This window comes from Crinia signifera, chromosome 3, assembly GCF_055691185.1.
Source record: "Crinia signifera chromosome 3, ASM5569118v1, whole genome shotgun sequence".
In the NCBI taxonomy this organism is placed as follows: domain Eukaryota; kingdom Metazoa; phylum Chordata; class Amphibia; order Anura; family Myobatrachidae; genus Crinia; species Crinia signifera.
Window position 1 is genome coordinate 286438615 of NC_139219.1, and position 22762 is coordinate 286461376.

Consider the following 22762-nt stretch of genomic DNA (forward strand, 5'->3'; position numbering starts at 1 on the left):
CTTCCCCTTGAGGCTACTAAACCTCTCCTGTCTCGCCTAGATTTATGTAACCTTCTTGTCACTGGCTTACCAATCTCCTATCCCACACCTCTCTAGTTTATCCTCCACACCACTGCCAGCCTAACTTTACTTTTTCTGTACTTCACCTTTCCTACCATTCACACCACAGGCTCCGTGTCCAATCTCCACTCACCTGCAAGCCTACCAGCCCACCTTTATCTTACAGCCTACACATCCCCAACTACCCAGCAGGGTATCCTCTCCTATTTCTGTGCACAGTTATGCGATTTGTTGGTTTTATTTATGTACATTCATTCATTGTTTGTCTAAAGGTGCATACACCTCGAGTGATTTTCACCCATATAAGACATAGAAGAATGCTATGGAGAGCCGTCCAACCGGCCCCTCATCTGCTGGCCAGTGTTTGTTGATCCTTAATTGGGAGAACTGTGTAGCACATATCCGTGGGACAGGCGATACCATTGTCCATTTATTGCAATGCTAAGAAACTTTGGCTCACCACTCAGTCCTGGTAAAGGATGTGCTTCAGTCCTGCTCATTGCTATTGGCTTTGTTTGCATTGCACATATTATGTTAATAGCTGTAGGCAACCTCATGGTGTCGACACACTTCATTTTTCCTGTTCTGAAGACTAATATATAGTAATGTGATTGTTTTACTCACTCGTGCCCTGTGGCAGAGGATTAATGTCAGTGATCCTGATTGCACTTTGAAAGAGCGCCAGGTTCTCTTCCTCTCTTGGAGAGTACATTCTGAAATTATGCCCACATCTGCAGATGCTGGAACCCTTGATCTCTTACTTGGCTCAGTAGAAGTGCACCAGTTTGAAGCTGGTTTGTGTGGAAGACCCTGAGCAAATTCTAGCATGAGGTTTCTGCCTCAGTCCATTAAGTGGTTTCCCCTCTGCACTGTGTGCTTGTCCTACATTGATGTGTTAAATGTAGCTTCATTTTAGCATACAAAATGAGCAACATACAGATGTGCTTATAAAGCTCCGTATCTATCTAGCAGCATTTTTCCAGATTTCCACCTAAATCGGGTTTGTGTGCAGACCCCATTGTTAGCTGCATAACCCAATAGCGGTAGTTGGGGCCCACGTGCACCTAACCTAGATAATGGCCACAGGCAAACAAGAGCTTGTATCCTTGCTGGATGGTAACGTGAGTCTTGATACCACCCTGACATTTGTTTGTGTCGTTTTTATTCTTGAGCCAGGGCTGTTTCTTATTTGTTGTGAACTTTACATTGTAAGTATTACATCTGTGGGACAGACTAAATTGCGGATATTACTGTACGTAGAGGAAAATTGGCAAACTGTTTTATATCACTTGTGTATCATGAATAAGGATAACCTAATGCCCCTTTCAGACCGCACTTTTAAAACGGTAAATTGCCGTTTTTTTACCGTTTTAAAACGGTAATGTGTGCGGTCTGAAAGGTCCAGTCCCACTTAACCGGTTAGAAAATGCCGTTTTTTCTAACCGGTTAAAATGCAGGGTCCTACCCGTTTCTGAACCGGTATTTTAGCGCAAAAATCGGCTCAGAAACGGTATTTAGGACCCAGCCAATGAGCTGGGTCCTAAATTCAGCACAGTGAATACTTAATGAGCGCTCATTAAGTATTCACAGCACTGGAGCCCCCCCGCGCGCGTGTCGACACCCCCCGCGCGCGTGTCGACGCCCCCCGCGCGCGTGTCGACGCCCCCGCGCGTGTCGATGGCGCCCCCCCCCTGTCGACTTACCCCGTGCCGGTATCTCGGTTGTGGTTCCCGGCACTGCAGCTCAGTATGCTCGGAAAGCACTTATGAAAAAAGTGTCTTTCAGAAAATGGCTGCCCCCTATACGGAAGACAGTTTTTTTAAACAGGGTTTCCTATGGGGCAGCCATTTTCTGGAAGACACTTTTTTCATAAGTGCTTTCCGAGCATACTGAGCTGCAGTCCACAACGGAGGTACCGGCACGGGGTAAGTCGACACGGGGGGGGGGGGGGGCGCCGACACGCGGGGTGGGGTGGGGGGCGTCGACATGCGTGGGGGGCGTCGACATGCGCGGGGGGGCGTCGACATGCTCTCGGTCGACACGCGAGGGGGGGGGGGGGGGGGGGGAGCTGCACGGAGGGGAGGGCTGAAGGCTGCACTGGCTTTGACCCTGTATTTGGAAAGTTTCCAAAAACGGGTCTGCCAGTGTCAAAAAATCGGCACTTAAACGGTAATATACCGTTTAAGTGCTGCGGTGTGAAAGGGGTTTTATCTGGCAGACCCGTTTTTGGAAACGTTTCCAAATACAGGGTCAAAGCCAGTTATGCGGTCTGAAAGCAGCATGAGATGTCAACTTTAGAAGGAGATATGTTTGATAATAAATGTACATAATTTTAAGGATGTATATTTGATCAAACATGCACGTCATTTCAAGTGTTTGTCTGACATGTAGAATGTATTGTTTTTTTGTTTTTTAGTGTGCAAAATGCATTGGACCTTTATTCACCTTTTACTTACATATACTGGTCTTATTTAGATTTCCGAAAATCCAGCTAAATGTAGGAAGGAGGTGTCTTTGCTATAGTTTAATGAGCATTGGCACACACTATATGATCCACTGTATGGGGAGTGTATCGTTACTTACTGCCTGTAACTACACTGCCTCAGCCAGGGAATCGCCCCCTTGGTTGCGCTGCGTCTTCAGTAAAAGCGATGGACCTGCGAATCCGATCTGAAATCGGTATGAACCCTTGACTACTATGAGTGCCATCCTCTAGCTCATCACTCCAGACTTTGTACACCTCTGTGTGGTGGTGTATATAGGGGGAGAGAGGTTGTAGAAGAATGCCCAGTGTCTCTGCTCCTGCTATCCGAGCTGTCTAATGCTGATCTATTTTGCAGGAATCTGCTCCCTATCGGTCATGTCTGTATAGAGGATGGGGAGAAACCAATGGTGCTGCTGCCTTTCATGAACTGGGGGAACCTGAAACTGTTCCTGAGGCAGTGTAAGCTGGTGGAGGCCAATAACCCACAGGTAATCACGTCACTGTCTAACCATTTCACACGTATAGAAGAGAAATGTGACAAAAATCGTACAACTTCTTCATGAGGCGCTAAAGGCCACATCTCCACTAAGTGTCCTGTGTTTTTCATGGTCAGATGCAGGTCAAACATGTCCTGGATAGTTGTTGGTTGACCGATCCCATACAGTTCATTACTTGGTATATATCGGAGGAGATGATCGCTTCTGGATGCTACAGGCAATGCCAACATTGAAATAAGTGATAGTACAGATCCGTTGCTTCTATCGTGTCACGTTTAATAAGCATTCATAATATCTCATTTTAAATGAAAGTGATGTCACCTACAACTGATTCTTACTGTTAGAAATTGCATTTCATACATTGTCATTATGTGAGGGATCTCCAGTAAGTGAGGGGATGGTGGTGGTTTCCTGCTCCTTGTCCTGTGTGTTGGGGCAGTCAGCTGTGCAGGGTCTGCTTGCAGTGAGAGATAGAGCAACATGTACAGGAAGCCCAAGCACTCGCTCATGTATTAGTAAGGTTAGCGGCGTGCCTGAGCAGGAATTTAGTGTAAAGCTCTTTCTCCGGGAACCTGAACAGCTTTACACCCTGTGGGCCTTCACTTTTATTTGTATGACAGATTTTCCCAGATTATGAAACTATTAACGTCATGAAACCAGTCCCCTCATTTTAACCCCTGCAAATGTATAAATGCACAGACTGATGGGTCTCATCGGTTTTCTGCAAGGACAGTATTTTAGTTTTTCCTCGTCTAAGGTTTTACAAAAATATACCACCAAGTGTTATATTAACACTGTACCTCAAAGCCATCCCTCTTCTGGATGCTGGATAGCAGACCTAAATTCCGTCCAAATTCCGTCCAAATTCCACCTGTGGTGGGAAGAGAAGTGGCTTCCATACAACACATGCCTGCAACACACAAACCCTTCCCACTAGTGCCTAACCCTTCCCACTAGTGCCTAACCCCACCACCTAAATTTAACCCCCTTTCTAAGTTCCTTCCCCCCCCGCCCAACTGCTGCCATCCTCTCCCCGTAGCCTAACCCTAAATCCCCCACTAGTTCTTAAACCTATATTGTCCCCTCCCTAGCTGCATGCTACACTGGCCCACGTACTCCTAAATTGTAATGCAGGCTGTTGGTCTTTCGGCGTCAGCATCCGGATCGATGTTGCCCCGGAACCCTTCTGACAGCTGTCGGGATGCCTCCGTCTGTATACTGAAGCCAGCATCCCGACTGTGTAGGTATGCTGCCTGGATCCCTTTTTAAAGCGGATTTAAAAAAACAATTGCTTTAAACATGCTTTATAAATGGAACATTCTTTAAATCTAGTGTTTTTGTCTTTCTTCCTACACCATGGGTCTTCAACCTGTGGCCCTCCAGATGTTGTAAAACTACATGTTCCAACATGCATTGCCACATTTTTTTCCTATGAGAGCATGCCAAAACTGTCAGGGCATGATGGGACATGTAGTTCTACAGCATCTGGAGGGCCACAGGTTGAAGACATGTGTCCTACACTTTTCTCAGTGTCTTTATTCCATCTTTGTATATAGTATCTCATTCCCATGCCCTTGGAGACGACACACAACAGCTCTGTGGTTGCAGTTGGATCTATTTTACGAGAGATCAGAGTGGTCTTCTGCAAGAGATAAGCATCACCACTCCACCTTGTAGATGGAAGATGTAGTTAAAAAAAAAAAAAAGTCCAAATGTTCCAGAAGGGCATGTAATGAATTAATGCCGCTACATGGTTGAAAGCCGCCTTTGAGTAGAACTTTAGGGCCATATAAAGTACAGCGGTTATCACTCAGGGTAAGATGTTGGTCAGGTCATCCTCTGTGGCAGGCGCTTCCGCACTATTAGGTTTGTTCTTGGCCAAAGTACAAAGAGCTGTCCTGGCAGGGCCCTGTGCTGGTGCTTTCTGATGAGAGATATGCAACTCTTCTTTCATCCTCAATTTAGGTTCTTCTTACATCGAACTGATTACATGAAAGGGAGTCATTCAGGGAATACTAGAGCAGTGCTATTTACCTTGACTGCTGAGTACACACACCTGCTTATAAAATGTTTACAGAATCCGCTGAGTTTCCTCATGTACCCTTATACTATCTGAGATGAATCCTAGGCCCTCGTGCCGGAGAACCATCACACGTTCACCCCTTTTATACATTTAAATCTGGCTTGTGGAGAAATATAGAATGCTGCACAGAGTATCTTCCAAGGACCCTATTGGGGGGGGGGGGGGGGTTGGGGGATGTGATGAATCGCATGCAGTCTCCGGGGAGCTGCTGTCAGAGGGAGCAGAGCGGAGCGGCTGCAAGCACAGAGCCAGGACACAGAGGCAGTGAGTTTACTTACTGGGCGGCGAGGGGAACAGATTGCCGGGTAGCGTAGGGGAAGCCGGGCAGCAGCGGGCGCACATAGTAAAATAATACACACAGAAATGAATGGACAGCCAGTGATTGGCTGAGAGCTCACTGACTGTCCATTCATTTCTATGTGCGCCCACTGCTGTCCGTCTCCCCCCATGCTACATTGTCTCTGGTACCCATCACTGCGTTCACCGGCCCGGACCACTGGCTCCCTGCTTATGGCGATCACCACCCAGGTCAGTGCAACTCCACTGCCCGGCTCCTTGCACCAGCTCCCCATTCGCCGCGTTCCCTGCCCGCCTCCAGGCTGCACATAATGTAGGGTACACACCAGAACGATTAGGGCGCAATCCCATCAATCTGGATCCAATTCCAATCCAATGAGCGTCCCCGCTGTCGTATGGTTGTTTTACAGATCCTACCTGCTGCAGGTAGGATCTGTAAAAGACCCATTGTACTAGATACAGACTCAGATTGGATTGGATTGGGATTGGATTGGATGCAGATAGTTAGCATATCTTTAGCAGATCGTGTGCTCCAACAGATCGTGCGACCATCGCACAATCTGCTAACGATCTACTAACAATCAGGATCGTTCTGGTGTGTACCAAACATAAGATTTACCAAATCTTATGTGCAGCCCGTCCGACCTCCCGACGCGCTCGGACCGCGCATCGATCCGCGTCTGCACATACGATTTGGGCCGATTTCACTGTCCGATCCGGCCAAATCGGGCCCAAATCGCACCGTGTATGGGGCCTTAAGTCGACACGCACAAGATTGACATTTACTAAAAATAAAGCAAAACGGTTGACGTGACAATTGGCGACACATAAAAGGGTCGACAGGAGTTTTTTTTTGGGGGGGGGGGGTTGTTGTTCCAAGTCCTGTTTACTGAATCACTGTTGCTTGCTTGGTTATGGATGGCAGGATGACGAGAGGGTGTTTAATGATCTATTTCTTCTGACTTGTATCCAGTGCCCCGTTCTATCCAAAACAGGGAGGTTCCCTATTTTGACCCTTGACTATTTGGAAAGCTGTGAAGTCGACAGTTTGCAGTGGAAAATAAATGTGAGGATGTGAGTGACGGTCTCAGGAGATAGCAGAAGAATTTGTGGATATTTTCATTAGGATATTATTCTGAAGCACTGCAGGTTTTCTCTTTGTCAGCCTTGTATTTGTGCAAGACTGTACCTTCATTTAGGAATCTGCGTTGGTGATAGGGGGGGAGGGGATCTGCTTGTAAGCCAGTGTTGTCTGAGGGTGCATATAACGGCTATATATATATATATATATTGGAATGTTGAAGTGAATGGTAAGAAATGCCACTTTCATACGTTTGTATTGTGCGTGTCAGTGGCTAGTCGGCCTTGTTACTATAGGACGGAGTCAGTATTTGCCTTTGCTAAAAGTCAGAAACTCACTGTGACATTTCAATGAGCTTATTGTTCAAATATTATGAGTTATAGGAGTGTAGGACAAAAACACGAACAGGGTCTTGAATTGACATTCTTATTTATAGCCACTATAACACCATGCCAAACGAGCCGCCAGGAGAACGTGCTGATTAATCTGCAGCCCTTGTATATTGTGTGCTATGGAGTTGGCACATTGAAGCGCCACAGAACTTGGAATGGGTAAAAGCTGTGGCCACTGCATTGTAGCACTATGTGTGCAGACTCAGAGACTCCATCACACACAATACACAACTTAGCCGACATAGTCTCCTGGTGTGTACTACCTGCATCGTGCTGCGTCTGACACGTTTTCTGCAAAACAGACGCATATTGCTAGCAGACTCTCATTGGGACACCTGGCGTGCCAGGAGGGACTACTTGGAACGGCTGCGGGAAATATGTAGGAGGACACCTCTATACGGTCTTGAAGCTACATGGCTATTGGTCCTGAATCCTTCCTACCATGTACTTTGTTACCTGTACATTAGCTGCAAAGGTTGTGTTTATATAACCATGCTGTAAGTCTCATACGCTGATGTACAACGTCCCCCTCCCCCTTTCATGCCTGTGAAACTATTCTTGCTAGTGTGGGCAAGTTAGCGCATTGTGTCTTGGCTGACTGCTGTGCATGGCATAGTCTGAGCTTAGATTCCACAATGCAACTCACTTAAGGAATATATGCAATTAATCAGATTTTAAAGGGATGCTTTTGTCAGGGTTAACTGTTCTGTGCATAGCCCACATGGCTGTTACTGGCCTATTGTCAAGTACGCTCTGTATGTTAGGAGAGATGATTTTTGGGCTGGAGAACATATATTAAGTTTTTGCATTTTGGCCCTGTTGGCTCTACATTGTAGTCATGTACACATTTGGTTAAGTATTTGTAGTAATGTATGTACACCTTTTGGCCTTTATGTGGTTAAATCTCCATGGCTGGAGCCTGTCTGTTCACGTTCTGCAAGCATCGGCGGAATGTGCTTTCTGTCATGTTGTCACACCATTCACACTAGGGCTAATCCCAGAACTTCTCCCAGCCAAGGACATGGCTTGCCTTTCTCTAGCAGATTTAAATGATGGAAACCGTTATCGTTTCTGATCTGACCTTTGTTTTCCTCTCCTAATGGTGCCCATACATATTGCGATAGCACCGCGCGATGCGCGCTCCCGCGGGCATCTCATCGCACAGTACAAAAATTATGTGGTGCGCATACTGTTTATACTGCCCTCGGATCGCGTGCAAAACGCATGCAATGCGATCCAGCCCATAATGGGTGCGGTCATCTCACGGTGTTTGGGCACCTTTAGCATTGATGGTAAAGGTTGTGCCCTAACAGCAAACGTGTCATCTCAGATCTGTGGTGTTTGGCTGTTTAATGACTGCCGGCTCCTAGTGTCCATCAAGCAATATGGCCATGGAAGTTCTGCCTGGCTCTTTTATTGCCAACTATACAGTTTATCCTGCTGGATCTTTTTGTTTTGTTAGAATTTATATATGTTTATACATTTTTAAATGGGTGCACATTCCTGGTTTCTCATGACTAGATGGTCACGGTGTCTGTGTACATACAGTACATTTGTAGTCATGGTTATGCTCACTATAGTGTAATGTATGTGTCTTGGCATTACCTACATTTCGGTCTTTGTTCCTTCTCTTTTAGGCCATATCCCAGCAGGACCTTGTGCATATGGCAATACAGATAGCTTGCGGAATGAGTTACTTGGCTAGACGAGAAGTGATCCACAAAGACCTCGCTGCTAGAAATTGTGTGTAAGTAGTTGTGTCCTCAGATGTCGCTGACCACTACCGGTGCTGGTTGGAGCTTCACCTCACATCACTGAAGAAACCCTTTGTTTCCAGAGCTGCATTTTTGGGCACTTATACTGTCCTTAATCTAGTTCCATGATTTAGACCAAATAATTCAACACCGGAAAAATACAGAAATGACGATATAATGTCTTTTCTTTCCAGGATTGATGAATCCCTCCAAGTAAAGATTACAGATAATGCACTAGCGCGTGACCTCTTCCCCATGGATTACCATTGTCTTGGTGACAATGAAAACCGACCGGTACGCTGGATGTCTCTTGAAAGTCTGGTGAACAAAGAGTTTTCCAGTGCTGGTGATGTGGTGAGTCTCTTTCTCTTATTCTCCAGTGTTGTGTGCCAAAAGATGGTTTTGTACAGCAGGCATGATGCTGCCGTCTACTAAATAGCAAGAGATTGGTACTGAGCGGGATACGGTCGCCAGGACGACACTATGAAGGTCACCGTACACTAGATTGACATGGCTAAGGTCAACAGGGTTGGAAGTTCAACACAAGCATTAGGTCGACAGTCAAAAGGATTTTTTTCTTGCTGACTTGCGGCGACAGGTGGTAATTACCTACCATCCACTAGGGCGCGAAGAGGAAATATAATAGTTTGCCGGCAATGTGCCTGAAGCATGGCACACGCAGCACACTAATACGGTGTCAGTGTCAACTTAATGCTTGTGTCTACATTCCAACCCTGTTGACCTTAGCCATGTCGACCTATTTCATGTGTCAACCTACGGCCTGTCAACCTTTAGTGGTCAACCTAACGTATGTTGACCCTATGACCTGAGCTGTGCGGTGGAAGGGACTGGTCACACTGAGAAGGCCGCCGATAGATGGAACTTGTATGGCATGCAGCTAATTGTATATCATAACTGCCGTTTAAATAAACACAAGTCAATATGAAGCCTGTATATTTTGGCAGCAGCTTCCAGTTATCAATGTGGAAATAGCAAGAACAAATGACTGTTTAGTCTGACTAGAACCTCTCCGAGAAACAGTCTCCCTGACTCACTACCTGGAAGCTTGCGGAACAAGCTTGCGGAACCAGTCCATGAATAGCTGCCCTCGCATGGCCGGACTGGAATAATCGTACCCCTGATTTCAGCCTCTCCTACCATCCCATCAACTTTCCAGTAACACTTGCTCCAATCTACAAAAGTTTTTATATTGCTGGAACATAAAGACTCCTCTTTGTTTTGGGGCGCAATTCATATAAAACTTAAGAAGCATTCATGGACCAGCATAAACCTAGAGGCTATAAACAGATCCCAGGGTTATCAGCATAAATATGTGTCGGTAAAACCTCTTTATAAATGATAAATTTAATGTTTGTAATGGTCACAGCACATAACCTATAGAGGAAAGCTTACCCTATTACCCTGAGAGAGACTGATATTGCATATAGGGTTAGAGAAAAGGATTGCCTTGTGCCATCGATGTAATCTTCTTAACCATCGATTGCACATCGGTACTTTTACCATTACAATCCATAATGGTTATACACTTCTTTTTTTTTCCTCAAATCTCAAAATCTAGATAATCTGTAAACAATATCTATCTGTTTTCTTAAGAGGGTAGCACTACTGTTACACTGCTTTCACATTGCAGAAATGGGTAATGACACGGTATTCTTAAATGGGACTTTAAAACGGGTCTGAGCCTTGAGACCTTTCACATTGCAGGTGAAAACCGTTTTAAAAATCATTTAATACCATTCAAACATTCAACCCGTTTAACCCCCAAGGGACACGTTTCAAGCCATTGAAATAGAGCCATTCACACTGCCTAAAAAACGGCTTTAAAACGTGTAGGACTCTGCTTTTTAACCGTGTTGAAATACCGGTTCTCTTTAACCGGTAAATCAACTTTGGCACTTTCACATTGCAGCCTTAAATGTTTAAAAATGGGAAAAAAACGGCAATATACCGGTTTAAAAGTGCGATGTGAAAGGGGTATTATAGTACAACTTTCACATGTGATACAAATACTATTCTGAAAACCATCAATTCAAACCTTCGATGGTACATTCTTATAAAATCCACAGTGGATAAATAATAATCTGTCCGTAGAATCTGTATGAAGTAGCTTCACATTAGGTCTTTTAGTACAATAAGCATAGCAGTCAGGATATAGAAATGTAGTTCTACACCAGACATTGATGTCAGGATAAAGAAGTGCTAGATTACACCTGAGATACACAAAGTAGACACTTTGTACCTAATTTACAGTTAAGAGGTGGTGAAAGACTGCGTATAGACAGATTTAATGCTCTGGGGTCGGGACCTTGCTCAGCTGTAAGTGACATTGTAACGGTTTTAAACTTGCATGGGGAGCAGTGGTGCCCTCTTGGGAGCAGGAGCCGGGTGGCAGGTGACTCAATTGCCTCCCAGAGTTCTGTCTCATAACGGCATGGTTTGAAAGCATTTTCTTGTTTGTTGATTTTTATTAAAAAACATTTTTTGTTTACCTCCTTAAATGAGGCCACTTTTACGTTTTCATTTCCAGGGTATCAGTGGGGATTATAAGCCTCCGTGTACACTCCCCAGCCACTGTGCAGGGAGAAACAGCAAATGGGCACAGGGTTACGGGCTTCCTCTCCATCATTGAACAGCAAAGCTCCTTACATACGGGCAGTTTGGTGGCTGATCGATTTTGACTTAATATTGCTCAGCGACCAAATAGTTGTGAGTCCCATTTTCATCAGTGACCAGTCACTGAAGAAGAAAGCCGCTGCAGCACGCTCCTCTTACCAATACTGGGCTGATCATGGGAGTGCGCTCCTAGCTACCATCGCCCTGTACACACGGGGATATGGTCGCTCACCAACCATATCTCTGGCGATATTGTCTGAAATTGCTTAAAGCATACAGACAGTCACTATTTGTTTGCTAATCATTCATTTGGGCTAGATCTCCAAATTAAAAACAAGAAAACACTTTGACAACACTATATAAGGTCTTAGACCCTGAGGCTTGTGTCTTAGACCCTGAGGCTTGTGTCTTTTGAATGTGTCACCCAAGTGTTGTATTGAGATATAAAATTAGGCTATTTTGTGCTACCTATTTGCTCAAAACAGTACTTGTCTAAGTAATGTGGGATTGGTTTCAGTTACTAAGTGTTGGCAATTAGTACTTGACTGACATCTAGGATATCTAGATGTTTGGAGTAAGGCGGCACTAAAATAGTTTGTTCTATTCGGTCTCCAAAAAGTTTACAAAACTGGTTTCCCAATGTGTACATTAAACCGATTGCCTGTTTTGCACCCACCACCTCTGAGTGCACAAGCGGAAAGTGTGATTTGTCATTTTATTTTGGAGAAGCCGTCGAGAGACAAAATGACTTTGCAGGGAAATGTGCGTCACAAGACGGGCATGTGAGTGTAATGGAATAATCTCTATGCGGGAATGAATGTATATGCTATAGAAGCTGTGCTACATCTCTCAGGAGACGAGCTTTCAGCCGCACATTTTCCACCAGCTCCTAAACATTTCATGTGCAATGGACATTTAATTGGATTAAGATCAGACTCCTGTGTTTGAGATGTTTGAATGGTCTTAAGGCGGCTTAACATCAAAACTGGTTTTACAACCTCCAACAATCCAGCAAAGAAATCTCTAGCAATGAAACATTGTTACATTTATAAACTATCTATTCTTAAAGTGAAACATTGACATACTGTACTGTAATGTCTGACTTTGAGAATCCTCATTATTGGTTTGTCTGTGTATCAGACCCAGAGATCAGTATTCCTTATGGCTGCTTTTTACCCATGCATCATTATTGTAGCTGGAATACCAACTATAATGGCTTTAAGAAGGGTGGTATAAAGCCATTGCAGCTAATGACATCACTGTGACATTGCGCTACTTTATTGACCGGACTGACTGGCTAGATACTCCTGCAGAATGACGCTTGGCCATCTCCGCTCTGTATAGGGTGAAGGTCCTTCTTGGTCCCTTCTACAAATCATCCCACAAAGTAATCATTGTAAGAATTCAATGTAGATAGATTTATGACTTTTTGGCCTGTTCAATGCTTTCCAGGATCAAGGACCATTATCCAGATGTCATTTCAGTCCTCGATCTTTCCAAATCCTTGTTATGCCGGTCTGCTTAGAAGGCCTTGTAGATAACTTGTACTGGTTTTCCTGTAACAAAGACATTCCCCCATGGCTATAGATGTCAGCTATCTAGTGCCATGTAATGCAGTATGTATAAATTCTCTGCATATTCTGGTAATATTGTGAGACATTCCTGGTAATTTAATAACATGGTTTCTACCAAATTGAAACGTTTGTGTCAATATCAATCTTAAATTGGCCATACGCTTATAAGTTTTTTGCCCGATTCCGGCAGATCGGACTGATTGGGTGAAAAGGGTCATCGCATGTGTTTTAGTGCCAATTTGATGTGCGTATCGGAGCCGGAGATCACAAGGCCTGCACTATAGATTTATCAGATTCCACAGGCCTTACTGGGATCGCATACAAAACATTGTATAGAAAAGAACCACATACAATTTTATGCTATCCAGCCGTCTCGGGTGGTTCAATGGGGACCGTATGCGACTTCGGCCCTCAAAGAAGTCTGATAGTGTATAAGGGGGCCTTAAGACCAAATTGAAGGGATGGAGGATGCATACTTAGGGGTATATTCAATTCCTTTAGGAACTGCCATCTTGTTGGAAAGACGTCAGTTTCCGACTTGAATTGGTTGGAAGGGGTTTCAACCTATTCAATAAGGTCTGTTTTTTCCCGTCGGGTCAGAATGTTCCAACCTGACGTTAACCAGGTGGATTGGCGAACCCAGTGCTGGGGTCTGCCAATTATAAAATATATGGACAATTAGAACGAAAGCTATGTTCTCCACCACATAACTGAACCTGAGGTTTACAGTTAAGCACAATTAACTTTTTTTATTTATCCACAAGTTAATTTTTAAATAAGGGTGTCATGGTCAAGACAGTTTGGGAACCACTGCCTTAGTGGGTGTTCTCTGTTCTATACGTGTCTCCAAAACCTTTTCCATCCCACAGCCGGACTATTAATCTCTGGACTCATGAAGTGCTGCCATTTAGGAGGAGTCCTATATTTCTAGTTGGAGGTCTTTCTTTCCAGTGTGCTTTTGTGTGGAAACTTATGTCTGCTAGTTCCATAAAAATACTGGACTTCATTCTCTTTTACAGTCAAGTATAAAGGAATCTAAGTGAAGGAAGAATAAAATGAATAATGGGGGTTGCCATAAAGGGGTAATAAGGAATAGCTGTAGAGTTTTATACGTTACACCATGCGGATGTCCGTTCTATTCACACCACCACTTTCCCAAGTGTTTTTTACATTGTTGAATGTGACATACTTGTGTGATGAGAAAAGCTTACTGGTTATGGAAAGTGTACAGTAAGCCAGAGACTTATACTGGTATCTAGAACTGTGATTTGCAGCAGCGGCTCCTTCCTGTTTTGGGTAGGGGGTCTGCCGCTATCCATGCTGGTAAGGAGGCGTCAGCGAGGAGACAGACTGGTCCCGGCAAATGTGAAATGTATGTGACTGGTGCATGCGCACAGGTGGTGGCTTGTCCACCCCTGGCTCCTGTGGACTGCAGCAGCCCATAGAAGCTGGCAAAGGCTGACTATCTGGCAGTGAGTGTCAACCTACAGGAAGCCAGCTCTCTGCTAATTGCAGCCATACTGGCAGTACCAGAGGAAGGAAACACCTTCCAATGGGACTTCCTGTCCTGCAAGTGCCTGTAGGTAGCACTTCCTATAGCCAGTCACTGCCATTCATAATGACAGACTGCAGCCGGCTCACTCGCCGTGGTGGATTTTACGGGGGGGGGGTATAAAATCTGCCACTGATGGTTAGTACTAGGTGGAATAGTCTAATGGCCCCCATACACAACATCTTCGTATGGAGAAGTCGCATGCAATTTCCTAATAAATCTTTAGTGCAGCCCTTGCAATGTACCACTGACACGATGTGCACAGGACTGCATATCGGATCAGAAATGGATTTGAAACGAATGCGATTAGGCACTTCCCACATGATTTCTCAGACATGCCTCAATCATATGAAAAGGGCACAAATCACACTAGTGTATGGACACCTTTTACACATTACATTGCTGTCTTTCTGCCTTATTGTAGTCCAGCATAAAATTTCTAGAATTTGCTTTCAATGTCCCAAACAAACACCGGTGTCATTCCGGCTCCCACACAGCAACATCCTGGGAAAGAGGCAGTAATTCTGTAGAATTTCATTGTTATTCTTTCTTTATCAGTAGCTGTAACCTGGCGGCATGTCTGTGAGCACCTGTTACAGAATGCACACTTTTCACGGGGAAATATTAAAGCCTGTTATCGCAGTTACTTCTGGATTATATCCGCTGCGATGTTGGCCAATTGCTGTTATATTAGTGTGTTGGTGCTGCCATCATTGTTACCAGATTTCATACAAGCGTCTTGAATGTCCCCCACATTACTTCTTTTAAGGAGATGTAGATTTTGGTAAAGTAAGAAGCGATAATGCGCAGATCAGCATATAAACCCCTGTTCTAGTTTAAGCTCTCCATTGCGTGTACTGTTTGTGCACGTGCAGCTGTTGTGTGCGAGCAGTCGGGTGCTCGTGCGCCTGGGGAGGCGGGCCTGGAGATCTGCCCATGGGAACGCCCAGATTTTGTGGCCATTCCCATGAAAACGCTGGCCGTTCTCATGGTAATTCCCCGATGGGGCGGGCAGGTGACGTCGGCGGGTGTCAGCTTCCCGCACAGGGCGCCTGCAGATCAGGGACACCACAGAGTTGGGTCAGATCTGTGAGTACTGGAGAAATAATTTTCAAGAAAAAACGTATGTTTAACCGCAGGTGTAAAGAGAATATGGCAAGTGTGATTTCACAATAACATCTCTGTTCAGGTCATTACTACTTCCTCGCTGCTGATGAAGTATGGTTATGTCACTGTTTAATACTGGCTGTTGCATTGGAACAGTAATCTGATGTGCAGTCAAGTCTGGAAGCTGAATTCTAAACCGCGCTTATCTGCATCTAAGATGACTTGAGATACCATGTCCCGAGTGCCCAGAACATTCCAGAAGACTCTTGAGGGGAAAAAAGTTAAATTATAGACTTCCTTCTATTGAAGGAGCATTTGAGAGTGTTGTTCCCAGCACAGTTGAGATAAAGAGAGCTGACCTAACAGAGGATAAAGCTTTTATATCGTCATTGCCATTCCCTGGACCTCTGTCCCTCTGGAATTCTCCATATTGTTCTCCAAATGGCACAGATTTATCTTTGAAAATGATTAAGTATTATTAACTGCTAGAGATTGTATTGTCAGAGGGCGTGTGCAGGTTGGGTGGGGTGTAGTTGTGTAATCATAGCAGACGGGATCTTTCAGACAACTTTCTTACACGGTTAGGTTCAACCTGTTGTTAATGTGCTGCTTACGCCACATGTGTAGGTTCTACGGAAACGCTGCACCTTTCTAACTCTGTAAATAGCTTAAGGCCCAGTGATGCTACGAATTGTGATTACCGATGTCTGTCTGATTTTCACACACATTCGAGAGCCCAAATTTGGTAACCATTGCCCATATAATCGCCTCCACCTGGCTTGTTGGAATGTGTGGAAATAGACAAAAACACTATTGTTCAATGGGCAGTCATGCTGCACATGGGGCCATCCAAAAGATATGGAGAAAGGTTGTGTGTTGCGCAATTAGCAGCGGCTGGCACGGGGTAGTCACTCCCCAATATAGACAAAAAAGGAATTTATTATGGTGTGCCAGCGCTGGCTGTAAATAAATTGCAAGACAGTATATTATTAATAGTAATATTGCCATCCAGCCTGCTTTGTAAATCCTTATAGCGAAGAAATACCATTCACTGTTCTGTGTGGCGGAAATGGCTGAAGGGTACAGAACAGATCAGGAGGGCACAATGTTTGCTGTTTCCCAGGACTACACCCACTGGCAGCTGTAACGAGCAAGCACAATGTTTGGCTGTCAGCCCGTTTAATGTCCTACACAAAGGAACCACCTTTTACGGGCTGACATTTTCAATCAACAATGACAAATTCTACCCAAAGTAATTTTAATTTTATTTTTTATTGGATCAGTTGGTAACTTTGTGCCTATCTATTTGATGGTACCAGGCCCTGGGTTAACAATTATGGTAGACAGTGACTAGGTTGACACCTGGAAATGGTCAATATACCTTCGGTCTGCATTGACAGAAGGTCGACACATGTTTTTCTCATTTTATTGGTGTAGACCAACTTGGTTCATACTGTACTATCCAAGTGGGCATAGAGGCTTTGTGGTCAGAAAGTAATGCCTGGTACACACCTGCACAACAAGCAGTCGTTCCGATGGTCAGGACATGTTCTTTTGGCCCCTCACCATCACAGATTGACTGTACACTCTAAACAATTTAATGAACGATGGAAGCATCTCTTGATACATCCTTCATTAAGCTGCATCGGGTCTCTCACAATATTTTCTGATTGGATAACCAGCAGAAGTTGGATGCTTCCTGCAGACGTGCAATCGGACATACAAGTCACACGATTTACAGGATTTGTTGTACAGTAAATCACGGCAGTATCATCCTGATTGGTAACCGGCCTAAATGTGCCGTCTTTGTCGTCATTGGTGTTTCTCCCCTCTGTTTGTATTAGATGCCCCTCGTACAGTTTTCCATTTCCAGATAGAGAATCTTGTTGATATTGGGTTTATTTTATACATTCAGCTATCTTGTTAGTAGGAACATATTCTGTAATGCTTCACAATTAAAAAATAAGCATAGTACTGAAACCAGCCTGGGCATTAATAGATGCTCCCGCTCCCATTTGATTTAGTACTGTATAAACCAGGGTTGGCCAACTCTTTGCCTCAGAGTGATGAGGGACCGACTAGCTAGTCTAGTAGTAGAGTGTGGGGCTTACAGGCCCCACACTCTACTGTGAGCGCCAAGATGTAAGCCTGTGTCCGAGGGGAAGGGGGTTATAGGGAGACTGATTGATTATTACTGGTTTGTTAGCGGAATGCATTATTTTAGTACTTGGGGCAAGCTTTGCCTGAGTAAATGTTGTATAGGGATTTACTTGCATAGGGAGCTTTCTGTAGGCATTTGGGGGGTCCGCTGTGGAGGGAAGGTTTGTTCAACAGGAAAGTTTGGCCATGTATTTGCTGGAAAGCTGAATCTGGTTTGTAGGCAGACATGTTGTGGATGGAGCATGGGGGATGTTTGCGTATAGTGATTTTCTTCTGAATGGGGCAGGTAAGAAGCAGCAGTGGGCTGGTCTATTGGGATATTTGAGTCTAGTTGAGTCATTTTTTAGGTGTGGAATAGAAGAGCTACACTGCTTTACATAGCCGGTAGGTTGCCATTCATTAGGTCAGTGGTTCCCAACCCTGGTCCTCAAGTACCCCCAACAGTGCACGTTTTCCAGGTCACCCGGCAGGTGCACTCATTATTCAGACACATTTGAAAAGATCCACAGATGGAGCTAATTATAGCACTTGTGATTCTGGGTGGAGACCTGCAAAACATGCACTGAGGACCAGGGTTGGGAACCACTGCATTAGGTGGTCAGTGTGACAAGGTTGCCATAACAATGACCGACTCCAGATTTTTGGCCTCGTCTTGTACATTGCATGTTCTGTGACCACCATCAGTAGAAACGTAGATTCTTGCCATGCTTTCGCGAGGTTATTATTTCTGACCATAGTCCACATGGATAGAAAATCAAGGAAATGTAAGAAAAACATGTGAAAAACCCAAATAAAATATTTGTCAACCGTTTGACTGACTGAACAGTGTAGATCTATCATCCGAAAAGCAATTTTGGAGTCTGTGTTTCCAGTCCGGTATCTTTTGTAGGGTTGAGTCTGGATCTTTACAGTAATTATTTAAATGTAATGATTCATGCTGTCATGTGAAGCAGTGAAGACGTAGGGCAGTAGCGGGAAGAGGAATATCTAATCCGCTCATGTACTCTGCTTCCTCTGACTCCTGCCGTATCTGTGTGACATCCTTAGCAGTCTGCAGCCTGGCATTTATGTGTTTATAGCTTTCCATTATAATCTAAATATCCCTGTATGTAGATTTCCTAACACTGCTTTTACGGACATGCTGAACGCTCACAGCAGCTTACGTGGTGTCGTCCTTTTCCCGTACAGTGGGCTTTTGGAGTAACCTTGTGGGAGCTGATGACGTTGGGACAGACTCCGTATGTGGATATTGATCCATTCGAGATGGCTGCATACCTTAAGGATGGCTACAGAATAGCTCAGCCCATTAACTGCCCTGACGAGCTGTAAGTATCACACTGTACTGTATATTCCTGCTCTCAGAGCTACCCGATGCCATTCATGGAAATGTTTTACAAGTCTGTATAGATCAGTCACTTGCTCCACTCATTGCATTCCGACCACGTGTAAACCACAATGTACTGTAGTGCATTCTATGTGAAACCTAAAGAGAATTTTAGTCTACTTACCTTGGGAATGTCGCTTAATTGGTGCAGTAATATTGCTGCTCTTTGGCACAAATAAATCTTTCTGATGCCGTTGTCCAATCCTCATTCATGTAAATTGTAGCGCACCCCTTGGAAGTTAGCTTACAGTGCCCAGCATTGTACATGTGCTTTTACCATCTTGTAGAAGCTGTGGATGGTTTTAGGTTCTGTACTATGGGATGCATCATTTCTGCTATCGCTGCTGAATCTCCCCAATACTCTCTTGTCCCCCAGGTTTGCAGTCATGGCATGCTGTTGGGCTCTGGACCCAGAAGAAAGGCCCAAGTTCCAGCAGCTGGTACAGTGTCTGACGGAGTTCCACTCGGCCCTTGGAGCGTATGTGTGAGAGGAGCCACTTCCCGGATCTGTGTAATGCTCACAGCACAGTGCCTTAGCATACTACGTATAACCTTCATTTTTTTTATTTTATTGTTTACTTTTTTTTTTTTTTATAAAATACTTTTTATATCAAGTATTTTATTGCTATTATATCTTGGTTTTCGTGAAGCTGAATGGATTGAACACTACATGGAGGAATACACAAGTTTTGTCTCAAGAGCGAGACGCTATACTGTTTCTGCAAAGGGCCGCTGATGCCGTAAAGACATTTGTACTATATAAATATCGGACATTTTTTTTTTTAACCTGTTTTGTTCCTTTTTTTTTTTTTTAACATATAGGACCTTTTTTGTAATTTTTTTTTTTTTTTTTAACAATTGGTATGTTTGGACGTCTTTAAGATGCATTGTTCCTTTTTAAAAGGGTGAAACATAAGTTATAACACGTGGCAATGCCTCCTTTTTTATATATGTGCTTTTTTGAATTTATGGAGCAGCAGATCACTTTGTACATAAAGGATAACTGGTTTTTTTCAGCACCAGTATCCTACTGGCTAACTCGCACAATATAGTATACGGTACACCTCTTATTCTGTTTAACCTGTGTGTCGCAGGAAGGACTCGTACCCAATGAGGGCGAGAGAAGACACTAAAGTGGCCTCTGTGGTACTATTAAACAACCTTAAATACAAACTACATGCATTGTGAACCCTTTCAATCTCTAGGGTCACCCACTATGAAGATGAATGTCTATAGGGTACAAACTTTCACAATCCAAATCTGTAGTGGAACTACAGCCTGCCTAGCAATAGCCAGGAAATCTGCGGTGAGTCCTATTCACAGTCCTAACATGTGATGCTTAAAGGAATCATGGGGACAGTTTGTTGCAGTAGTACCAACTAAAACCAGCAAGATTTTCCTGCTACGTGCCTCATGATAAACACGCCCACACCTCTCCATGAATCACCACACACACACGTGTAAAGCTGTTCAAAAGTAATCAAAATATTACAGTAAACAATTAATGACGAACTCTGTACTGTAACCATATTTATGATTTTATGGCTGCTCTGGGATTCTCCTTTAGTCTGTATCATGTACTTGACTGTCAAGCAGGAATGTGGGGACTGATGGAACCTACCGATCTTCCCCATGGGACGCTGGGGTGCAGTGACCAATACGTTGTTTATTGCTTTGCAGTGTTGACCCGACCTGCAGTTTGTCACCAATTCTCATGACACGCTACATACGTTACGTTCTTTTTAAAATAGTCACTTATGTAATATCACTTGTGCATTTCATGAGCTATATCATTATGTATTTTCGTTCAGAGTGCAGAAGTGTATACAGATATTCCATTACTCTGGGAGGCTGAACCACTTGGCAAGAAAGAATCCGCACCGTTGTTTTATAGTGTGGCCAAGAGGTGGTGCACTTGTCACCCTGGCTTCCTTCCTAGTTCTGACAGCTTACCAACTTTCTAGCATGTTGATGTACTTAGAGTGCTGTCACGTTAAATGGAACATCAGGGCATGCTGGAACTTGTAGCTTTACAATAAGAAATCCCCCTTCTTTTGGTATGAGATATTATTTAACAATTCTCCTAAGAATGGATGGTAATAAAATTAGAATCGGTTGAGTTGCGTAGATGTCAAGTAGGTAGACAATCTTGACATTTGAGCAGCAATAGACTTGCATTTCCTATTCAGCTTGCGCACACACTGACTTGCTGTATGGGTAAGCCAACCTATAATGCATGGTCTCCAGAACCTCACTTAAGGGCCAATCCGCCAGATGTGGTGGAAAACCAGGTAGAACAACTCTCCCTATTGTAGTGTCTACAGGAATGCATTCAGAGCACCAAGGCTGTGCTTCCTCCTAAATTGGCTAAATAAGTCTCATTCCTTATACTTGTTCTACTGTAAGAGGCAATTATATAAAGCTACACATCTTAGCAGCCTATTCCCAGACACCTTTGCATGGTAGTTGGAGAAATAATTTCATGCGCTAACAGAATCTATAGAATGTCCCACTGACCTTTTCTTGTACATAAATCCCAATTAGAATGATCATCTGCAGCACAATGGCCACAATGTACAGTATTTTGTATGCTTTAACAATCGTCCTTTAATGATTAGTCTATAAACTCCTACTTGACTGGTCTTTTTATAGCCAGAAATAATAAATCCATTTAAAAACCCCTGGAATAATTCCAGCCCATAATCTAGCAATACATAGGAAGGACTTCTCAATTTGCTCTTATTTATTTTTGTTGGAATGCCGCCTTGGTCGGTGCTCTGTCACCACCACGGTTTTTCTAGGTAATTTCAGAAGCCAGAAACCACTGTCTGCTGTGATAGGTCTTTTCCCATTCCGCTACAGTTTCAGATTTTACTGTCTGACTGCAGTATTTATTTACTTGTGCTAGATGTTAGCACAGATGTAACTGCGACATGAATCTTCCACAATCACATGATTTCTTTATTGTTTGCTGAAGAGGTCAGAGTAGGACATGTGCCCAGTGGTGCAAACCCGTGAACCCGAGCATAGAACTAATCCCATCAATCAGCTGTCATCGCAGCCTAGTCCCGTGTTGCAGTTCTTATGAGGTCGCTACTTTACTGTGCTGTGTTCGCACCGTGTCAACAGATCAATTTGCATTTGTCAGGAGCAGTCTTGTATTTAAATGGCAAAGATCCAAATATATTTTTTTAATGTTGTGAAATAATAAAAAAACAAACAAAAAAAACTAGTGTTTGTATTACTCGACATGAAAGCTATTTTAGTCGTTATTTTTATTTGGTGGGAATACACCTCTTACACATACAGTATATGCAGTATAGTAATTTTTGGTTGAGAAAAACAGGCTATTGTTATAATTGTAGCCCGATAATGCCCAAAACCGGTCTTGATTCAGATTATTACATGGGATCTAGGATAATTTCTTAGACCTGTGTGTCATTGTGGAAAAAGGGTCACTACGCACTGTCTATCTGGGATTTTGCTTTGCGTTCCTGAGGAACAAAAAATAATCCCCAATAAATGCCTACAATTCTAATTGGATAGCTCCTGGGCATCCATTGCTAATTGAATATCCTTCATCATGTAGCAAAGGAGAATCCGATTTGTGGGGGGGGGGGGGGGGTTGGTTTCATAGACTACCTCTAGGGGGGAAGGCTTATCGAAACTTAGAGAGATAGTGGAGCGATACTTTAGGGGGTA

The 22762-nt window shown here is 43.8% G+C and overlaps 1 protein-coding gene across 2 annotated transcripts in view; it reads left to right on the forward strand.

Moving 5' to 3' along the window:
• The window catches only part of RYK (receptor like tyrosine kinase), a 129827-nt gene extending 107547 nt beyond the window's left edge, over positions 1 to 22280 (forward strand). For both annotated transcript variants that reach the window (XM_083178392.1, XM_083178393.1), the window contains exons 11-15: positions 2901 to 3033; positions 8533 to 8642; positions 8844 to 9003; positions 18865 to 19001; positions 19437 to 22280. In XM_083178392.1, the coding sequence (XP_083034518.1) occupies positions 2901 to 3033; positions 8533 to 8642; positions 8844 to 9003; positions 18865 to 19001; positions 19437 to 19548 (652 nt within the window). In that variant the 3' untranslated portion in view covers positions 19549 to 22280. The remainder of the gene's footprint in view (positions 1 to 2900; positions 3034 to 8532; positions 8643 to 8843; positions 9004 to 18864; positions 19002 to 19436) is intronic.
• Positions 22281 to 22762: the final 482 nt, after the last annotated feature.